This window comes from Uloborus diversus, chromosome 10 (genome assembly GCF_026930045.1).
Source record: "Uloborus diversus isolate 005 chromosome 10, Udiv.v.3.1, whole genome shotgun sequence".
Taxonomy (NCBI): domain Eukaryota; kingdom Metazoa; phylum Arthropoda; class Arachnida; order Araneae; family Uloboridae; genus Uloborus; species Uloborus diversus.
In genome coordinates, this window is record NC_072740.1 from 119222781 (window position 1) to 119246585 (window position 23805).

Consider the following 23805-nt stretch of genomic DNA (forward strand, 5'->3'; position numbering starts at 1 on the left):
AGTCTGGACTTTGAAATAAACTGGCATCTACTTTTCAATTTTGGTTTTTTGACCTTTAACTTTTATTGGGAGAACTGCCAGGTGTTTTCTAAGTGAAGATTTTTGCGTGTGTGTGTGGGGGGGGGGATATTTTAAAGTAAGACACAAGTAGGTGTGAACCATCATTTCTCCCATTGGCTGATATAATAATCGAGGATTCAATATTTTTTTTAAGCGAAAATCTTTGCAATCTTCATTCTAGAAATCTAATTTCTGCGATGATGGCAAAGTGAGTTAATTTAAACTTTAGATCAGCGAATAGAAGTTTTGCTTGAGGGGAAAAATCAGCTAATGTTAGCTGATTTTTCAAATTGCGGTAACACAAACAAACAAGATTATTAAAGAGAAGAATACAGTTTTGTAAGAATAAGGAAGTTTTTAATTTTGTGGAGTTAAAGAGAATGCGACAGGAGAAATTCATTGATCTAACTGAAACTACTGGACCTCTCTCCTCTTAATGGACCAATGGTTCTTTAAAAAGTAAAGGAAATTGCTATTTCTACAGGCATAGAAATGTTTCTAGGAGCAATGGATCATTGGAGCCTAATATTATTTATTATAAACAAAAAGTGAAGTTTTCAACACAGTTCGGAGGCCATAGCTGATGACTCGGTTCGGATTTGCTTTTACAACTTAAAAACAAACTTGTGAAAAGGTGGGTTCTGTAGGACTGGAAAGTTGTACAAACACAAATAATTTTTTTCCAAAAAAGTAGAAGTCATGGAATAAAGCATTTTCTTATCTATACTTTTTTGAAAAATTATTTTGAAGTGTTAAATTCTGAAATATTGAGTAGTATAGTTGTCATGTGTCAACTAGGTCGGCAATTTGGGGCGCTGCTGCACTTTCCAACTGTACCTTAATTTGGTGTGAAGTTTGACTTCCACAGGTGCACACATGCAATAAAGAAACGTTTATAGGGTAGGCAACCATTCACAGCACAGCAACACATTCACTAGGACAGGAAAAAGAAAGTACATCCATGCCCGAGCCAGGATTCGAATTCGGGATCACCTCATCACAGTCAAAACTCTTCTGACCACTAGATAAGGTGGGCGGCAGTAGTATAGAACCCTCGGAATGGCCAAATTTTCATTTAACAGAAGAGTGGCTATTCGTAGTTTTACTGTATTCAAATGGGTTTTCCTCAAAACGACAATTTTTAGCGCATCTCAGTATCAGTGCAATGATTAACACCCTCAGGCTCTAATAAATTACTAAGCTTGTTCCTAAATGTACAGTATTTAGAAATTTTGTTTCTTTAAAAAGTTAATGGGTGTTACGTCAGTTACATTTTGCCACTCCGTGTCCTGCCTCCCGGCAGCGGGTAACTGAAAATTGATTCGGGCAACTTCGGAATCATGTTATAACGTAACACCCAATGTTTGAGATGTTTCTGGCTACTCTGAGCCAAAAGAATGAATAGAAAGTTGTTTCAATCACCCAATCAGGAATAGTTGAGATGTATACCTTCAATGCAAAGTAGGGTGTGTCATAATATGACGTATAGTGGTCATGAAATGTATAAATAGGTTTTTCAAAATACTTTTGAAGCTTACTCCCTTTATTTTTTGCATTTTGCCTGTTTTTGTTGACCGATCAAAGATTGGTTTTTGCCATTTTGGCAACCATGTTGTGGGTTGCGACTGCTGAAATAACGGCGTGCTCGAGTCGCTGTTGAAGGAAATTTGTTGGATTCATACAGTGCATGAAATAAATTTTATTCTGTGATAATGTTATTGTTCAAGTTTTAAATTACTCACTTTTTGTGGAGTCAAGTGTCACCGTTTTTGAATTTATTTGTGAGTTCACTTTAGAAGGACATGAACTAGGCCTACTCCATAAATATTGCCGATGTTCCAAGCGGCTAACCTGTGCTTCTTCTATTGTATGAAGACTTACCTCTGCGGGAATCATCGGTGGACAACAGTGATATGATGATAGTCGAATTTCCTGGAAATATTAGGGTTATATCCTGAAGTTCCTAGACATATTCCGGTGTCTGGTACAGTGGTATTAGCTGTTGAGGAAGAAGGTTCTACTAGAGCTGAGAAGCCTATCTGTTCGTGTGTAATGGAACTGTTCGCAGGAATGTCAACAATGGTGTTTTATGCTATTGGTGGTGTGTTCAATCTGTCTTAGTGCCAGTGGACATGCAAATTAGTCAATGGAAGGTGACATTTTAAAATTTATTTAATGTGTTTCATGTTCCTAACATATTGTGTTCGTCTTACGGTTCAACTTTGAATTTTTGAATATATTTGGGGGGTTTCGTCAAAATTATTTTGGGTGTGTAACTAAATTTATTTAAACTGATATTTTTCAGAATAAATGTTATTTATTTACACTATCTGTGTATGTTTTATTTCCTATTGGCAGACTGCACAGCTTTTGATTTTGGGTTCTGAATTCCTTTAATTTAGTTCAATGAACTTAAGGTAAAAACAGAAGAGAAATCCCAACAAAATGGGTAACAATATGAGGAATTTTATTTTAAAAACTTGGTCAAATCAAGATTTATAATAATGAATATTAATTTTTGATTATGAGGAAGAAAGAGTTATATATAAAAAATCACATAAAATTAAGAACCGTTTTGTCCATTATTTAATTCTGTGTATTGGTGCTAGAACACTCCAAAACACTGTTCTGGCACTGCTTTTCTGAAAACAATAGTTTCTCATTCACACAAAGTTAGTATTATGGCTCAGCATTCAACTATTTCTCATTTGCGTTTCAGCACTATAAAATTAAAAATTCACATCCTTGATGTATATCTTTACCTCAGAACAGTTGGATGTCTTACTGTTTTTTCTAGTTGTTTTTTCAGTTGCTCTAAGATGACAATATATAACAATATGTATATGTGGTTGTAGGCTGTCTTTTAAATTACGTTACGGGAAAGTATGGGATTCGCAGACTCTCTCCAAAGAATTTTTTGCTAAGAACACAATTGTAGGACACTTTTGATGACATTAAGAGATGGGATGGAGTTCGGAACTCTCTAGAGGAAATTTTTTCTTAATTTCAGTTTCAAAAGTGCAATTTTAGGCTGTCTTCGATAATATTAGTTGGAGAGAGTTAGAGGATTCTTTCTCAGCGAATTTTCAAAATTGAAATTCCAAAAATGCTGTTATAAAAAGAGGATCTTCATGGTAGGTTCTCCCTTGGATATTGTTCGAAAATTAAGTCCCAAAGTGCAATTGTTGGCTATTATGATATTTGGGAAAGGGTAGGGTCTGGAACCCTTCTTCAGAATCCTTTTGATATTAAAGTTCAAAAACGCAATTTTAGACTATTTTAGGTTGTGTTACGGGGATCCGGTTAGGGAATGCTCTTTGGGATGTTTTTTTGAAATGGGATCACAAAAATCCCCCCCCCCCCCCTCCCATTTGTAGGCCACCTATGATGGCTTTAGTAACCTGAGGAATAGGGTTCTGGACTCGCAAAAAATTTTTAAATTGAAGTCCTAGAAATTAAATTATAGGCCACTTTTGATTACATTTAGGGAAGGGATTTTCCTCTCAAACATTCTTTTAAAATTGTAGTTCTAAAACAATTCCACTGTTATAATTATCTACTATTGGATGCATCCGTGATTCTTGTTACTAATACACCCGTAGGAGATCCATTGAACTCGTCTCGGATCTATGGGTGTATGTGGTTGTATGATTCTCTTCAAGAACACCTCACTTCCTTGATTACCATTCCTCTTTTCTTTTATCAGTACCGGATCTTCGACTTTTCAAAGACGGGGCAAAAACTTGAAACTGTTTTCCCCGTTTTCATTCAAAAATTTGTCGAATTTTTAAGAAAAAGACACCAGTAGGGCTGAATTGGCCACCCTCCAGAAATTGTAACCTAGAAGGAGCAAGCCCGGAACAAGGGCCCTGGCTTGCTCCCCCTTATATCCAACCTTTTTTTTTATTTATTTGAAATAAAAATGTAGAGGAAAACTCTCTTTCAGTTTTTCTCTTTCAGGAAACTTGCGATTGTTTTAAATAATACTGACATTTTTTGAAACATTTTATCATACCATGTATTTTTTCCCACTTCCTGTGATTTTATATTGATATTGTGAAGTAAAAAAAAAATTTGAAATTTGCAACACCCCCTATAAAACTATAATGTTTATTATCTTCTTTAAAAAAAAAAACAGGCTTGCATGGGGCTCTATAATGTTCTAAATACTTTTTTTTTTTTTTTTGTTTCCGGTGTTCCTAAATATTTCATGATAGCATTTTCTTTTTAAATTTAACTGAAAGGAAATGTTTTTGGTAATTTTTAATGCATTTGTCTTTTTTTTTAAAAAAGTTTGATCATTTCAAATGATTTTTTTTTTTTTTTTTTTACACCACTCAAAGGAAATTGGTTACCCATTTTCTAAAAGATTATTTTACATACCCATGTCATTGGCTCTGATTTGAATATCATCACATTTTTTAATGATTTCTAGGTAGTTTCAATTAATGCATTCACAAAATTATTAATTACCGATTAGTTTATTGTTTTCTATATATATATACATAGGCGGATTTAGGACTGAGTTCCTGGGGGAGCAGGATTTTTTTTTTTTTTTTTTGGAGCAACATTTTTAATTGCCCTCCCCCCCCCCCCCCCCGATGTTTTTGCATGTTTTCTGTGATGCGTAAGGCCATTCTTTACTTTTTTATGTGTCATTTTCATTACTGTGTGTAATCATGCTGTCCTTTTTAAATTGACCTTAAAAGAGAGGGGGCTGGTATTAAGAGAGTGACGCAGTGCTCCCTTTTAAGTGGGATATAGAATATCTCCAGTTTTAGGGGGGCCCGGGGGTTACTCCCCCGGAGGAAATTATCTAAAATGGATATAAAATTCTGCATTTCGAAGTCTTATAAGGGTTAATTGAAAATAATAGGCAAATATATATATATATATTTTAAGTATTATGCTTTAAAAGTGCTTTGTGATGCAAGTTAATACTTTAAAAGAAATGGTGCTCAGATTTAGAGAATAGGGTAGAGGAGAGAGAGAACAGAGTAGAGGTCAAGAGAGTAACATACTACCCACTTGAACAATTCTTAATTTATACACTTGATAAGAAATAAAATTGAAGCACACTTTGCTTAGGAGTTTCAAAGACTTGTCTAATTATTTTCAAGGTTTGGTTGGTTAGATTGCGTTTTTGGCTCAAGAGCCCTTGTAGGCTATACTGCGCCAATTCATTTCAGGGATTTTAGAACCTATTAATAATTTGCACTTTCCAGTCTCTGAAATTGAGTATTAGATTATACAGTTGTACAGTATTGTTCAAACTTTGTAAGAAACGGCTATTTTAAGTTTAAAAGAAAAAATAAACTTTAATTTCCTATTCAAAAAAGAAAAAATCATGATTTTTTTTGTTATAAGGTTTTGGAAGATAAGTTGTTACTATATAAATTCCTCGCAAAATTGGGGGGCATTGTGCCCTTTGCCCCCCCCCCCCCTATAAATCCACCCATGCTCTTCTGAACTATTAAAAAACAAAAAAATAATATATATATTTTTTAATTTTTGGAAGATGTGTTGTTACTACATAAAGTCCTTCCAAAACTGGGGGGGCATTGCCCCCCTCTGACCCCCCATAAATCCGCCCATGTATATATATATATATATATATATATATATATATATATATATATATATATATATATATATATATATATATATATATATGTATAGAAAGGATTCCGGAGGAAACCAGGCCCCTCTACCTGCGACCTTGTGTGTCCGTGGCTGCAGTCATTAAGTTATTGAGTATTTCCTGCTGGTGTAATCGCGAAAAATGAATTCTCAAAAAAATCTGATGTCTTTTTCTCACGTAATTCTTTCTTCTTATGATTAAGAGGTGAAAATGACACCCCTCCATTTTTTCAGCTTTCAACAGTTTCAAAGCCATTATTTTTATTTGGAGGGGAAAGCTATCTAAAATCAACCATTTTTTTCTGAGAGGTTGAAGAGGTGAAATTTTTCAAAGAATGAAGATTTATAGCAAGTTGCGGGATACATGGAGGTATTCTCCTTTAATATACAGTTGGCTCTCTGTTTAACGACTTTCAAGGAACCACAAAAAATCATCCTTAATTAGAAAGCGTCTTTAAATAGAATGCTTTTAAAACTATAGTGGACCATCTGGGACCATGAAAAGCCATCTTTAAAAAGAGAAAGTCATTAAATAGAGTGTCGTCAAACAGAGAGCCAACTGTATTTAAAACATCATCAAAAACGATTTTTTCTAATAGGGTTTGTTTTACAATTTTTCTCTTAGTTTTCGGTGCAAAATCAGAGCATTGGAGTAACTCCTGTGATCCCCACGTCCAAAGAAATATTCACGTTGTAGAAAACTGTTAAAGAAATCTTAAAAACACCGAATGTCGCATACGAGTGACACCACAGATTTTCAATAAAGTAACTTCCTGTATTATTTTAATTTAGTCAAATTACAAACACAGAGAAAATTTAGATTAAAAAACAAAACTAAATAATTTATAGCATTAATGTACATTTGCAATTGAGCGGATGCACTGTCCCCATTGGTTATCATGATATCTAAAAGTGATAAACAATTAGGGAGATGCATCCCCAGAAATATAAATGCACATTTATGCTACGTTAGTAGCATACTTAATTTTTTATTTTAATTATATATATGATTTTTTTTATAAACATTTTTTACTACCTGAAAATGGTTTCAGACATGAAACTCATAGGAGTGAGTCCGATCCTGTAAAATAAGCGAATCAATTTTCTGGAGAACTTCAGAAGAATTTCAATGGTTGATGTAATACTCCCTTCACGTCTAAATAAAAATGATGGCTATAAAACTGTTGAAAACAGAAAAAACTTGAGGAGGCGCCATTTCCAAAAATTTGGAGGGTGATGGGGGAAAACTATGGTCCTTTTTGGATTCAGGGGATCATCTTACATAACAATCGGCAGGAGCGGTGTCAGAAGGTTTTTGTTTTCGTTTTTTTTTTTTTTTTTTTTTTTTTGCCTTACAGTGCTATTATAATAAAAGAGGAGCACAGAAATTTTTTGAAAAGCTTCCTATATTGTCTCCTAGATGGCAGCACATGCTAAAGGAAACCAAAGATTTAAGACTTCCGTTTCTGTGTTTCGCTCATTTGTTTGTTGACATGTTACGTTTTCGGTGGAAGTAATCGCGAAAAATGAATTCTCAAAAAAATCTGATGTCTTTTTCTCACGTAATTCTTTCTTCTTATGATTTTAACTGAGAGTATTTATTTCCTTCATGATTCGTATTAAACATTTAATTTTTTAAATGTTTAGTTTTTGAACTTCTTATTTTAGTTTCTGCTTCGGGCCAAGTATCTGAAATTGTATCGAGACATTTTAAGAACAATTAAAAAAGTTCCTAGTTTAGAAAGTCGAGCAGAGCTCAAACAATGGGTCAGAACCGATTTTGAAACATATAGGAACATTTCTGACGAAGTAAGTAAAATATGTGCATAAGAGGGAATATATTAGTACATGCATGTAATATTTAGTTCAGTCTCACCATTAAATAGTAAATTTGAAATTTTGCACGCATGTTGTTTAGACCAGCTGTTCTCAACAGGGGGCAAGATTGACTAGTAAATGAATACTCAAGTATAATTTTATCTTCAGAAATTCATAATATGGTAAATGGTTAAAAACTAGCTGGTGCATGGTAAAAAGAAAAATATATATTGATGTGACGCGTTATTTGAAAAAAAAAAGGAAGAAGTTTAATTTTTTAATATTGTGTTTTAGTTTTTTACTTCGATAAGGAGTCGTGTCACACAATAAATACTCATCTCCGTGACCTAAACAAAAAGTGCCATTCCTCATTAACACGTGGCAGTAATGACATCAAATTTTATTTTCCATGATGCAAGGGAGCCCCTTGTTTATTTTCAGCCACAAAGAAGTTGTGAGATTTTTGTCAAAAAACAAGAAGATAGATTTTGCTTTAAATACTTAGTGTGGTTATTCTGATTTCTCACCTCCATGAACTTGAATTTCAAGGTGTAAATCAATGTAAAATGTTTTCATATGCTTAACATGTGCAGATGGTAGCAACGAAGAAAAAAAAAATTTCCTGAAAAAGTATCTATTTGGCCCCTATATTAATAGAAAATTCCTCACTTCCATGACCGAGCTTATCAATGTCATTATTTCTGAGGTGAAAATAAATGATGGAAGGAAATACATCCATAATGGGCATTCTACCAAAATATTAAATTACCAGTGTAAATCTTCAAATTTACTCAATACTACTTTTTAACATACATTTGAAACTACTAATTAAGCCGTACTTTAATTAAGAGAGCTGAATATTATGTTCTCACTAATCGTTAAAATAGCTGATTGTTTGCACAATTAACAAAATTACTACTTTGATATTAAATTGGCCTCAATTTTTAAATATTGAAAGTTTTTTTTCTATTTTTTTCATTTTTGTGAATAAGGCATTTTTTAATTTTTTTATTTATGAGTAAAATAGTTGGAACTTAGCTGGACCATTGTTTATGGTTACTTCTATTAGGTAACACTTTCATGTAAGAATAAAAAAAAAGAAAACAAATGGTTTCAAAATTGAAAAATATTTGAGTTCAAAAGTTTTGTTTTCTTATAAATGACCCATTTTTAATATTCCTGGTTAATTGTTTGTCCTTTAGGGGTAAATTCATGAGGCACTACACCGGTAGAATCGAAAAAAAACAGTAACATTACCAGGCCCAGATCTGCATACCCACAGTGCGGGGGGGGGGGGGGGGACATGTCTTTCAAAAGCCCAACAGTCCAAGAAATTAAAAAAAAAACAGCACCAAGGCTTAAAAACAATGCAAATGTACACTGCCTTTGAGAAGCGGCTCTACAGGTTTTGTTGCTGGGGGACCCAAAATTTATAGATACAGGCCTGAACATTGCCTTCATATTCAACCGGCTTTGTCGTGCTTTTCTCAGTTGTGGGGAACCTGGGCCATTCCACTGCGAAGACTGCACTTTGGTTTCGGAATCACATTCAGATTCGTCACTTGTAATTACCGTATTTAACAAATCTGGGTAAATTGTTACCCATTTCAAACAATGGTCCTGTCCACTGCGCATTTTTTGTGTGTGGGGGGGGGGGGAGTGTCAGAGAAGGGGTCTGACTGAAAGAAAGAAGTAACAAGGTCAAGGTGAAGGGGAAACGTTTTGATTAGAGGATTCAGTCTTGGTTGTTTCTTTTCTATCTTTCTTTTTTTTTGAGTGGAGAAGAAAAAACTAAAATAAAGGGGAGGACTAAAAAGTTTGTGTCCTAGAATTTCGGGGGGGGGGGGGGGTTGTCCCAACGGTCCTCACCCTGTCTACGGCCCTGTCATACATAATTTCTTAGGTTATTTATCCCTTTTAAAATTTCTGAGTATTTCTCAGAATCACAAATAGGAATGTACTGGTATATTTTACAAAAAGAAATAATAATTAGCAATTCCCAATAATTAAAAAGATCCATAATTATGTACATTTAATTAGCGATTTATTGACAAATAGTTAATGTGATGAGGTAAGAAATTGGGCACTCTCCGAAACAGAATACTGGCGACGCCACTGCAAACTATTGAAACACCAGGGGTTCCACGAAAAAAGTGAGCATTAAAAAGGGTTCCACTAATCAAAGAAATTAAGAAAAGCTGCTCTATTAGAACGCGCTTGGTTAGTTGACTGGTTACTTTGTGCGAACATATCCAATATTACAATGTTTTTTTTTTTTTTTGTGTTTAAAAAATAAAGTGCATGGAAAACATAATTTTTACTTTGACACTCACCTGTAGTTTTGATTTCTACAGGCTCTAGCAAAATATCACTTATCAAGAGGAAAAGCCTTTCATGAAAAGTTATTATTAAGTATTAGTTTATCAAAAGGTAGTTGATCAGGTAAGAATTTACATATTTGAAACATGTATTGCTTTATTTGTTGTTTATAATGTGGTAGAAAATTTCAGTAGATAAATACCATTTTCAAATAAAGATTTTTTTTTTTTTTTTTGAAAAAAATCAAAAATGCCATCACAGAGCAAACAAACTGGATAATATTCATATTTCTTTAGAGAAGCCTTCACTTAAAACTCTTGTGGTAAATACTGTTAATTTTAATACAGCAACCTATCATTTTGAACAATGTTACATTTTTATTAAATATTTTTCAAAATGGTAAGGTCCAAAAGCTGAATAATTTTTTGAATTAATAACAATCTTAGTAACCCTGAAACACATGTCTGCCATTTCATTTTTATATTTGTGTTCATTACATTACTTTTCTCATGGGATATGATAAGTTTTGGTAGTTTCTTGCTACCAAAGCAGAGGCAGCGATTAGGACTGAAAGGGGGGGGGGGGGCAAAAAAGACGGGAATAAAAGGCAACTAAAAGCCATAGGACTTTTAGTGGCAGCAAAACATAACTAATTAAATAAATAAAAAAGGGAGAAAAGTACTAAATTTTGCTAGGGCTGATTTTGAGAGCAGATGTGTGGTAATTGATGTAAATCAAGCAACTAAACTCACGTTTTTATTAAGATTTTGATGAATTTTGTACACAATAACTTTCCCTGAAGAAACACTTAGACATGAATTAGACTTACATTATTTACCCCAAAGTATTTTGAAATGTCACAAACACTTAGTAATAATTTCATTGAACAAATATGGCTTGTTTTTAAGTAAAACAATTGATTTACTAATATCTAAACAATGAATAAATGTACTAAAAGTTACTGTTTTTGCTAAATAATGTTTCATAAACAGATATACAAAGTAAAACAAATAATTATGTTCTGAAAATTTTGATTTGTGTTTTTTTTTTATAATTTCTAGTTTTGGTTTCTAAATTGGAAAATAAAATAAATAAACGAGCCATAAAAAGTGCCTCCCCCCCCCCCGAATCGCTGCCACTGGCAACCTGTGGTGGTCTTGCAACCTGAGTGTCTCAGGACACGTGTCTCCCCCAAAAGGAATAAAAAATACAAGTAATTATTCCATTAACTATTTTCTTGATAGCAGTTACAATGTTTTAAACTACAGTCAAGTTCCTTTCCTAGCCTTCTGAAGAAGAGTTTTTATTTTATTTTTCAGGTATAGTGCATAATGGATGGACTAAAACACTTATAGTTTGGATAAAATTAATTATTAGTACTACGTAAAAATACCTTTACAGAGAATAAATTTTATTGAGATACATCGAAAAGGGAAGTTATTTTTGACCATTAAAAATTTTTTATCGCATCTTAAAACTTCATTAAGTTTGATGCAGACACCAGTGGCGGCGCGAGAGCAAAAGTAGACGTCGGCGATGCAGTTTTGCGAGGCCCTTTTAATCATAAAATATTCTCAGACAAATAATTGAATTCATGGAATTAATTTTTGTACTAACTATTGGCACTTAGGGTTCCTAATTCACTTAATTGCTAGGACGAAAACATTTTGTGATTAGTAGTGCAGTCTAAAAGAAGTTTTTTTGGTGGCGGGGGGAGGAGGCGGCATATTGACGGGGGAAAAATTACCTGATAAAAAGGGGGTTCCGGGGGTTCTCCCCCGGAAAAATTTTGAAATTTATAGTTTAAAAACGCCATTTTAGGCTTTCTTTGCTGACGTTAAGGGAAAAAAGGTACAGCATTTAAAACACAATTATGGGCCATATTTATTGACCTTAGGGTCAGAGACTGTCCCAGATCGATTCTTTAAAAAAAAAAAAAAGATCAAAACCAATCATTTGCAAATTCTCTAAATTGAAGTTTCAAAAACGGAATTTTAGACAAACTTCGAAGATTTTACGGGAAGGAAAGGAGCTCTTCCCTCGAAAATTTTTGAAAATTATGGTACTAAAAACTTTAGCAAAATTTTACATTCAGGAGCCATTCCGCTTAAACTTTTTGTTAATGTAGTTTAAAAAGCCTAATTGCTTATGATATAAAAGAAAGACGGTATGGGGACCCTTGAACGAATATTTTCTGAAATTCAAGCCTCAAAAATGCGATTGTAAGGCCATTTTTTTGTAATATTAGGCTCGGTAATTTTTGAAATTCAAACTAAAAAAACGCAATTTTAAGCGATTTTCGATGTTGTTGAGTATTTGGTGGCTCTAGGCTGGAAATATCGCGAAATTAAGATCTGGAATTTCAGTAGTTGCTCCATAATGCTTTCGATGTGTGCGTTTGTATATGTGTGGAGGGGGGGGGGGGAGTTCAGAGGAGCAGCATTTTGAATATTTTCTTACTTTTAGATGAACTTAGGAAACAAAAGAAAAAAGAAAGGAACTGAAAAGAAGAGCAAAAAGAAGGGGATGGGGAGGAGTAGAGTTAACTGATCAATAAGCTGCTGCCATTGAATATTTTTAACTCAGGCCCCGACAGAATTGGGCCAAATATTTGCTAAGTCTGGGCTCTGTGCACTCTCCCCCTGCACACACTATTTTGATTACTTTTTCGTCTGTTGTATTTAATAAGAGCTTCAATCAAAAACATGGAAATATCTTAAAACTTCTGAGAATTTTGCGAGGCCCTATCTGCGCGAGGCCGTCGGCAGCTGCCGACGTCGCCGCCGCCTAGCGCCGCCACTGGCAGACACGCGTTCTTTTCTCTTGATTTCAGTTTCTGTTGCTTTTAAACTTTTTTTGTCCTAAATGCTGACTATTTGAGTCAGCTAGAAAATAAAGGCTACTTTCTCAATTTTGCCAAAATTATAAGTCTATCAAAGATTAGCCAGCAATAAAGTTTTCGGTCATCAGCAGCCACGTTGTAAGGTATCCCAATCGAATACTTCTCACATAATCTTGCAACACTGTGCAAATTAAGGAGCACTATAGTAAACAAATTATACCCTGACACAAAATGATGAGCAAAACAATGTGTTAAAAGTTAAAGGAATATTTTGTTTTCTTATTTTGGCTACATTTTTATGCATAAAATGGAAACAAAACTATCGTAAAAACTTTGACTTAAAAAGAGTACATTCGAGATATAGAGACCAATTTTGAATTGAAAACACTAAATTATTTTGGGACCGAATGAAAACTTCGAGACAAAGGAATATTCGGGTATAAGACTTTGAGTTATCGAGAGTAGACCATTGGATAAAAAACCACAAAATATACTTGAATAACAACACTTTTGTTCAAGAATCAGAATTATTGAGCAATAGAGTGTTACACACCAAAGGGGTAGCATTGAACATGGAGGTCTGTGGGGAGGAATGCATTTTGCTCACTTAACTCGCTCAATAGGCCACAATCAAGTACATGTAAGCCAAAATCTAGTTAATAGTCAGTAAGATCATTTTGTCAAATGCAGGATAGTAACAGCTTCAAACTCTTGATGAGGATTGGGTAAAGAACCACAGAAAGTGAGTCCTTTTCCTAGGTTTCCCTAAAAAGGAATTGCGCCACACTGGAAGTTGCTGGGTGATACCATGAGCCCATTTTACATTTTCCTAAGACCATTTTAGCCCTCCAATTATACACAGTCCAGTCACATTAATGTGGCCATCTGTCAAAAGCCAGAATAACCACCTTTCGCAGAGCGGACTGCTGCGAGACGTGCAGGAAGAGAGTCACTTAGGTCCCTGAAGGTGTTCTCTGGGATGTTGAGCCATGCCGACTCTAATGCCGTGGCCAGCTGCGCTAGATTACGCGGTTGAGGATCCATGGCGCAAACAACTCAATCAAGATAGTCCCACAGATTCTCGATTGGGTTTGAGTCAGGTGAGTTTGCTGGCCAGGGGAGGATGGTAAACTCATCCTGGTGCTCTTCGAACCACCCACGTACACTGGCAGCTGTATGGCACCTCGCATTGTCCTGCTGGAAGTTGCCATCATCCTGAGGGAGGAAAAACAATGCGCATGTAGGGGTGGACATGGTCCACAAGGACAGATGCGTACTTGTAATGATCCATCGTGCCTTCCACAATGATCAGTGAACCCAGAGAATGCCAGAAAACATTCCCCAGACCATAATGCTCCCGCCTCCAGCTTGGACCGGCAATGGTTGCAGGGTGGTTCCTTTCAGAGGTTTCACGCCTTATACGCCAACGTCCATCTGTCGGATGGAGCATAAAACGCGATTCATCTGAAAACGCTACCTGTCGCCACTCAGTGGACATCCAGCTGCTGTACTGGCGTGCAAATTCTAGCCTTCGTCGTCGATGAACAGCAGTCAGCATAGGTGCACGAACCAGGCGTCTGCTTCGGAGGCCCAGACGCAGCAATGTTTGCTGAATAGTAGTTTGGGAGACACTTTTGGTAGCCCCTTGGTTCATTTCGGTGGTCAGTTGCTCAACGGTAGCCCGTCTATCTGCCCGAACGCATCTCCGCAACCGTCGTTCGCCTCTGTCATCTATGACCCGTGGTGCACCACATTTGCCTCGTCGCTGATTTTGGACAGTCCCATTTTGCCATGCACGGTACTTTTACCACGGCGACATGCGAACAGTTCACAAACTCGGCCGTTTCGGAAATGCTTCCACCCTTGTCCCGAAAGCCAATGATCATGCCCTTTTGGACGACGGATAAATCGCTTCGTTTCTGCATTACGCCAACGATTGAAATGTTTTCCGAAGCCCTCACACACCCTTTATATACACTCAACTGCACTGTGCAGCCACCTGCCTTCTGTGATTGGTTATTTAACTCTGAGGTGGAAAGTACGTGGTGGTCACATTAATGTGACTGGACTGTGTATCAGTAGGGGGTTATCACAAAATGTTCCTTGTATGTTTAAGAATTGGAGAGTAATTTGTGATCGCCTGCTTTTTTACTGCTTTTTTCCTTTTATGTGTGAAAAAAAAAATGTGTTGAAGTTCTGGGAGGGGTTTTAATCCCCAAACTCCTCCCATTGTTGTGCCATTGATAGCAGAATGATAGTTCCTATGCAATTATTGGTCACCTGGATAGGTACCAGTATCCCTATTAGTTTGTTAAAATAATTTAGAATTATTTTGTATTTTTTGTTTCTCCATACACATACACACAAATATTAATTGCAATCAGATTTTGTTTGGTTAATATGAAAACTTCATACTAAAAGCTATGGAGTAGTGAAGAAAAGTATTTTATAACTCGTCAACTTTTTATTTTTCTCTTATGAATAGAATAGAAGATTATTTGTCCCAGCACTTTTAGACCGTGTGGCGGGGCTTAGTGTTGTTAACAATTGCCACATGTTTAATGAATTATCATGGCTCCCACATTTAATACAAGCCCCTTTTAAACTTTGTACCACATGCACTTTCTATTTTTTTCAATTAACATATCGAAATGAGTTTTAATCATTTTTTTTTCATCCTGGATCCCTTCTCTATTGCTATGGTACCCTCTAAGCATTCCCATGTGGGGGCCAAGTGCATAATAATAGTTCTGATAATTATTTTGTTTTTAATAATTTTCAGATGTTAATATTAACAGAATCATTCATGTCAAATGTGGATCTGATAAATTATGCACAGCATTTTCTGATTTTATGTTAGTACTAGCTGCATTGCCCGGCTTCGCACGGTCTACCTCAAAATATAAAGTTATGTCAATTGAGGCATGTTTAACAATCAGCCTTCAGTTAGAGAAAAAAACCTATAAAATTTCCCGTCAAAATAATCATTCTTAAAGAAAGAAAATGTCAAATCGAAAATTCCCGTATAAATTAAACGCAACCTTCCTGATTATCTTCTGCTGGCAGTACAAAAAAAAAAAAAAAAGAACGAAGATAAATAGCCAAATAACAATCAAAAAAGGATTTTTTACCACAAAACAATAACAAAATTTTATTTAGCCACAGTTGAGAAAAAAAAAGGGGCAATCTTCTGAATGGTTTTCATGCAAATTTAAAATGAGATCGCACAAACGAGAATTTTACGATGTGAAATTCTTTTCCATTAGTGTTAAAAATGCTTTTAAGGCTAAGTTCGGAAACACCTCACCGGTCACACCACACAGTTGGTCAGGTTGCAGTGATGACATCACTAGAATTTTTCTGGTTCGCCGGTAGAACAGCTGTGTTTCCGAATGCTCGTGGTTACAGCGCGGTAGTTCTAGTTCAGCAGCAGACGAACTAGATGTTCGTCATCTAGCATTCATAGACGAACTAGTTGTTCCATGGACGCTCCAATCAGAGAGTAAAATTTGATACACAATCGGATTGGCCAAATCATACCACATGATTGCACTAACCACATCAAGACTGCAGTAGAAGCAGTGGCAACCTGATCGATTGCTAGAGAGCAATCGCAAGCATTTCTGAACACTAGTCAGTGGCACCAAAAATCCGCTGATTGCATTTCCGAACATTGCACCGGTGCGACCTTCCGAACTTACCCTAAATGTTTTTCCAATGATTATACAGGCTTGTTTTTTTTTTTTTTGAAATTCGCAGGAATTAAATCAGTTTCAGGGGTTTTTTTTTTTGGCAGTCTTTCAAATAGTATTAAATTCAAACAGATCGCATAATTATTTTGGATAGAAAGAACCATTTAATGCCATTTTCGGGCCGTAAAATTAAAATTCGAACCGTTCGGTTCTTTTTTGGCATTCGAAAACCTTCCTATATTCCTTCTCGGGTGCCCAAATATACCCAGCCAAATTTGGTCCAGATCCGACATAAACTTTGGATTTGTATAGGGAACATACACACATATATTCTTTGTTTTATTTATATAGATTATCAATATTATTTGAATTTTCGGGCGTTTCTTTTGTATGATTTTAAGGTAGTAAAGAATACAACAGAAAACATTTTAGTTTTAGTTTTCCTCCCAAACTAATTTCATATACTTTTTTACATAAAAGAACTTGGCATGAAATTAACTCAACTGACAATACGTTGTGTATTGTACTTTTAATGTTATGTTAGAATCATTTTACCTCTTCAATTTCAACTTTTAAAAATCACATTTGAATTTATTCCAATTCTTTATCACTTACAACTTATTTTTAGCTGTAACTTTAACCCTCATATCTCTAAAAAAAAATTTAAGTATGCATAGGCTGCTGTATACATTTATGCTTTAAGAACAGTGCAGAATAGAGGGGGAGCAAGCCGGGGTGACTCCAGGCGGCAGATTCACTCTATTTCTGTGTTTTTTCCCCATTAAAACTCAATATATAAACTTGAAGGAAAATGGGAAGGGTTGCCAGTTTCAAGATTTGCCCTGGCTCAGAAAAATCGTGGATCCAGCACTCTTTAAGACAAGGATTCACAACCTGTGGGTCGCAACCCCCAAGGGGGTCTCAAAGCATTTCTTAGGGAGTCGTTACATTTATCCCTAAATTTAAAAATACATCATTGCATAGTTTAAATATTAAAATACACAGGGAAAATATAGCATCATTTTGGAGCAGCATCAATACTTGAGTGCAGCGGCGAATCCAGGAGAGAAACTGTGAGGCTGCAGCACCTCCCCCCCCCTATACTAGAGTAGCTGATCGTCAACGTCTTCTAAGATTATCTTGAATTTTGGTTTAGGGACTTAAATATAAATTTCCGCGAAAGAGCTCCGAATTTTTCTTCCTCTAAAATCATTTAAAATTTCGTTTTTGGAACTTCAATTCCAAATAATTTCTTTGAGAGATTTTCTTCACCCCAACCGTTATCCTGAAAAATGTTCTGTAGTAATTGCGTTTTTAGGACTTAATTTTGGAAATATTCCGGGGAAGAGCCCCAAACCCCATCCTGTCCCCTAACTTCATCAAAAATAGCCAAGAAATGAGTTTTTAGGATTTTGATTTTGAAAGTAATTCCAAGGGAATGCCTACTGCCTCCCTTCACATCATTAAACACCATATAAATTTTCGCTTTAAGACGTTACATTTCCAAAAAAATCTGGGTGAGGGTCTCCGAACATTTATTTTTAAAGATAACCTACTATTCTGTTTTTTGGACAAATTTTGAAAAATTTCCGCAGGAGTACACCCAATCCTTTCTCCCTCCATGTCATCAAAACTTTTTTTAAAATTTCATTTTTGGAACTTCAATTCCAACAAAACTCCAGAGGTGAGGCTCCTAATCCAAACCCTCTTCCTAATGCTTGCAAAGATGGCCTGTAATTGTGTTTTTAGGACCTCAAATTCAAAAATTTTCCAAGAAAGGTAGTCTAAACGGTCCACACAACTGCGCTTTTTTAGGCCATTTGATTTTTATTTTTTAAAAATTTTATTAACAATTAAAAGAGTTTTCTCTTCTCCCTCCCCTATGATGAAAAATTGTCTAATATTTCATCTTCAGGATTTCAATTTCAAGACATTTCGGAGACAGAGTTTTTGAGCTTGAACTGTTCATAAAAATCTTTGAACCTCTCCTCCTCCTCCTAACATCACCAGATTTCATGTAAACTGCAATATTAGAACTTCAATTTCAAACATTTTCCAGGTTAGGATTTTTGTGTATGTTACAATTACGACTATAGGTTCATATTGTTAACTCTCTTTTTCTGCTTTTATAACGCAATTCTCTTAATTTGATTACTCATATGCTATTAATGACTATACAAAATTCTGGACTCTTTTTCTCCCTTTCTTGCTATACATACGTTTAAAAAATATTGTGAGTGACTATCAAACGCCCTCCTCGCAAGTTTTTGATCTCGCGATGGCCTTGTTAAAAGAAAATACCTTCATTCACTTAAATGAAAGTTGGAGACACCCAGGGACGTATCAAGCCTATAACCTTTGCAGAGGATGCAGAATTCTCAAATTGCAGACTTGAATGATAAAACTTGTCGAATTCACATGCTAAATACAGTGGCGGATTTAGACAGCAGGCTCTAAGCTATTTTAGCCATGGGCGGACCCTTTTTTGTAATCCAGACAACTTATGTCATTGGCAAAACAGGCCATTTTTTAAGTTTCATCTCTCACAATGTGTTTTTCTTCCCTGTGATACATTAAGCCATGTGGTTTTATTTTATTAATTCCCCGCTGTCTTTTGTTTCGATTTATCTTCAAAGAGAACGGACAACAGGAGAGTGATACAGGGCTTAAAGGGGACTACAGAATGTCTGCAATATTTTTTTAGGGTGTCTGCAGGTTTCTCCCCCGTAGAAAATTTTGAAAGTATATATGTATAATTCTGCATTTTGCGGACATATAAGGGGTGTTTGGAACTACAAAAATATCAGGGGAAAAAACGGGAGAATTAATTTTTTTAAAAGTCATACCACTACTTAACAACTTAAGATGGTTCAAAATAAAAATTGTTTTTTGTTCTACAAATCGTTGACATTAACTGACGTAGAGGAATACTGAGGGAAAAGAAAAGATCACGCATTGTGTGTCACTTGCTCACATCTGCTTTCAGTATAGTTAAGTTTTTGAACCCACGCCCCCCCCCCCCCCCCCATCCCTCCAAACCACCGACAAACACAGCACTGATTTAAATATAAAGTGATTAATAGTAAAATATACTTTAAAAGAAAGGGTGTACACATTTACAAAACATGTATTTATAAAGTAGCATCTTGCTAATTTGGACAATTTATATTTTATGCACTTGATAAGAAATAAAACTGAAGCACTTTTCAGGAAATTTCAAAGACTCATTTAATTATTTCCTATCAGTTGAGAACAATTAAAATTATTCTAAACACTTCATTTGCACTTTCCAGTCTCTGACATTTTAATACTTGATTGTACAGTTTTACGGAATTGTTCGAACTTTGTAAGAAACACCTATTTTAAGTTTAATTTGTACCATAGATTACTTTCTCTTTAAATTTTTTTCCCCAAGTACAAGTAGGGCAGCGAGCGAAAAAGAATAGAGCTAAAGTAACATTTTTTACTTGTGCTAAACAGATCAACAGCATGCATCAAAAATAAGATAAAAGCAAGCAGTAGAAGAATTTCATAGACACTGAATTCGGGACTAAATCAATAGCAAGATATGGAAACGTGAGAGTCACAAAAATTTATTTCAATCAATATGAGACAGAAAAATGAGAACCGTAATTTTTACATTTTTGCTGGATGCAGCAAAGAGCTGAATATGGTATATTTTGGCATCCCCCCTCCCATTTGTTTGACATTTTAAAATTAAAGGTCTTTCAATTAGGGCGAGTAGATGTTGCCGCCCTATATGGCGGCTACGTTGTTCTGGTGACGTCTGTCTTATCTGCTGTTTATTATTCAGTCACTGATGCCAAATCACCAAATCTGTTCTTAAGCCGGATGTGTCCCGTGGGCCGTAGATTTCGTTCGTTTCAGACAATGATCGAACGACCCCTCCCCCCACCAAAGGTACTTTTTTGTTTCTCAGTAAGAGTGGATAAGACAGTAGTTGGTCCAATGCTGCCCCATATGTATTGTCTCTTTAAATTATGTTGCTCTGCCTATGTAAATGGCTCTAAAATGTAAATTCTCACCTCCGCGGCATGTCACACACCTGGTATGAATGTTTATGTTGCTTAATAACTTGTTTAATTAAAAGTACATACTTAATAAATAAAAGTATTTATTTATTATTCCTTTCACAAGTGTCTCAAATACACATAATTTAAGTACACTTAATTGTTTAATATTGTGTTTTAGTTTGTTTTAGTAGGATAAGTTATTATGTCACACAATAAATTCTCACCTCCATTACCTAAACACAAAACTTCATTTCTCATTAACGTGTGGCAGTAATGACATCAAATTTTATTTTCCATGATACAAGGGAGCCCCCTTGTTTATTTTCAGCCACAAAGAAGTTGTGAGATTTTTGTCAAAAAACAAGAAGATAGATTTTGTTTGAAAAACTAAGTGTGGTTTTTGTGAACTCTCACCTCTGTGAACTTGAATTTCAGGGATGTAAATTAATGTAAAAAAAGAATTGAACATGTTTTCATATGTTTAAAATGTGCAAATTGTAGCAACAAAGAAAAAAAATATTTCCCTGAAAAATGTATCCATTAGTCATGGAAGGCCTATTAATGGAAAATTCCTAACATCCGTGACAGATCTTATCAATGTCATTATTTCTGAGGTGAAAATAAATGATGGAGGGGAAATACCATGAATATTAGGCATTCGACGAATAGTATAAATTGCTATTATATTCGCAAATTTACTAAATACTATTTTTTAACACACATTTCAACCAAAGGCAGATTCAGGGAACGGTCAAAGGGTCAACTGACCCCCCCCCCCCCCTGTGACAATAATTTTATTATGATTAATATTCCAACTTCAAATTTTTAGATTCGAAAAAATAGTATCCGAGATTTATTCAAGCCTTTTTTTGCTTCGTTCTGTAAGGTTTTTATTCCTGGTAAGTTATAATCCAAAGGATATGACTGAGTTTCTGGGCTGCTGCTATTATGAGTTTTTTGTTTCGTTTTCAAAAGCACTATCGCCTTTAATGGCTTTAAGTTTTTTCAGAGCACTCTTCCATTTCGAACCACAACGTTTTGTGTGCTATAAAATGTTCATGTAAATGTATCCAACTATTTAACACAGTAACGTGACCAGCCTGTCTGCCTAAAGAAATATGATTTTTAGTGAAAATTTGGGCGAAATATGATCCGTGGCACATGTTACACCATTGAAAATTTATGGGGAGGGGGTAATTGAAAATGTTTTGATTTCATTTGGTGGTGGTGGGTGGAGGGTTGAAGCATATGAGGGGGTATGCCTTCACCCTTGGGGGATGGTTAACCTTGTTTAACTGATTTTTTATACAGTTTAATACACTGACCATTGAAACTTGACCCCCCTTTCAAAAAACTCTGGATCCGCCCCTGATTTGAATAAAAGGAAAACTAAAAATTAAGCTGTACTTTAATTAAGAGAGCTTAATATTAGATTCCCACTAATCATTACAAGAACTCATTTTTGGCACAATTAACAAAATTACTACTTTGATATTAAATTGGCCTTGATTTTTAAGCAGTAAAAGTTTTTTCTTTTTTTTTTTTTTCGTGAACAAGGCATTTTTTAAAAAATTATGAGTAAAATAATTGGAACTTAGCTGTGCCATTATTTATGGTTACTTCTTGTAGGTAGCACTTTCATGTAAGAATGAAAAAAAAAAGTAAGTAGTAATTTGAATTTTGACACATTGAATTCAAATTATGTTTTTCACAATCACGAATGTGTGTGTGTGTGACGTTTGTGTCTGTGTGCAGGCATGAGAGAGTGTATGTATGCGTGTGGAATATAGATGCAACCTGGAGACGGTTTTCACTGCAGCAGCACCATCGGGAGGGGCCGGTTGACGGTGCTGCAGAGGAAGGGGGGGGAGAATAAAATCATAGGACGCCAAAAACAGTCAAATGAGAACAATAAGCAATATTATTGCTCAAGAAAAAATATTAATTTGAATTTTGACATCTTAAATTTAAATTATGTTTTTCGCAATCACGAGTGTGTGTATGTCTGTGTAGGTGTATGTGTGCGTGTAGGATATGAACGCAACCTGGAGACAGTTTTCGCTAGAGGAGCAGCATCCAGAAGGGCTGGTCAATGGTGGTGCTGCAGAGGAAAGCGGGGGGGGGGGGGGGGGGGAATAAAATCATAGGATGCCAAAAACAGTCAAATGAGAACAATAAGCAATGTGATAGCTCAACAAAAGGTTTCGAAATTGAAAAATATTTTCTTTCCAAAGTTATGCTTTTTGGAGAATCACCCATATACATATTTGTATATATATATAGTATATGGAGGGGGACACATAGGAGGTTACAGGTTGTTTAGTTGCCGAAAAAGGGGTTGCGACGTGAAAAAGGTTGGGAACCACTACTTTAAAAGCTCTTATTACACGTGCAGTAGAGTCTGGAGAAATTGGCAGAATTCAGAAAACTCTGCCACATTCTGGGAAGGCAAAAAAATCTTGCACTTGCATTCACCAAAACCAAGCATTTTAAAACTCCCTACTTTTTGGACCACACTTGTAGAGAAACCTAAGCTCTATGCTCATTCCCAACTATTATTCCAATCGAGAGCGCTGCAAGCGCTTATTGAATTAAGTAAGTTGATTATGGAAAAATTTAGTGGCAACACTGACAGTGGAAGAGATGGATAGAATTCGAAACACGAAGCGCAAGCTCCGTGGAAGCGAGTAATTCGCTGTTTAGAATAAATGATTTGGTTTAATCATCAATGTAAATAATGTACATAGTCTTCAATAAAGATGTTAAGTTTTCTTCGAGTCGTGATAATTTGAACCTACCACTGAACCACCAGATTGACATAGAATTGCACATTTTTTCCCACAACACTAAACTAAGTTTTCGGAATTTTACTGTTGCATCTTTAGCTTAACAGTGGTTTATTTATTGTACAAAGTTATTTTCATTGTATATAGCTATCATATATTAGTAAATATTTTTGATATATTTAAACGTTACTGAAAGATTTCTTATAGAATATATTTTTCTTCCAGATACTAGAGTGGAGAAAAAGGGAATAGTATATGTACAGAGTCATAAATTAAGCTTAGGTATATTTCGGTGTTTGATATATGTATAATTGATATTTCATACTCATAGTTAGAGATAAAAAATATTTGTGCTAAAAATGTACACAGTTTGATTAATGTGTGTTGTAAAGGAAAGAAAGTACAAGCAACAAACATTTATTGAATATGATTTCAATGAATATGATTTACATAAATTTCTCTCCATTCAGTAAGTTTCACATGAGAAAAAAACCATTTTGGTTATATGTTCTTTTTGCAAGCTCATTATTTGGTCCACACATGAACGAGTCAATCAAAACTTTTTAACAAACATTTTAGTTTTATTTATTTGTTTAACCTCACCCTTTTTGCAT

General features: G+C 35.2%; 1 protein-coding gene across 1 annotated transcript; it reads left to right on the top strand.

Annotated features, from left to right (window-relative positions):
* Nucleotides 1–7176: 7176 nt before the first annotated feature.
* On the top strand, nt 7177–9956 carry LOC129231237 (LYR motif-containing protein 2-like). The gene is made up of 3 exons (XM_054865508.1): nt 7177–7262; nt 7369–7509; nt 9873–9956. The coding sequence occupies exons 1-3, from the start codon at nt 7227–7229 to the stop codon at nt 9954–9956; spliced, it is 261 nt and encodes an 86-aa protein (XP_054721483.1). The 5' UTR covers nt 7177–7226.
* Nucleotides 9957–23805: the final 13849 nt, after the last annotated feature.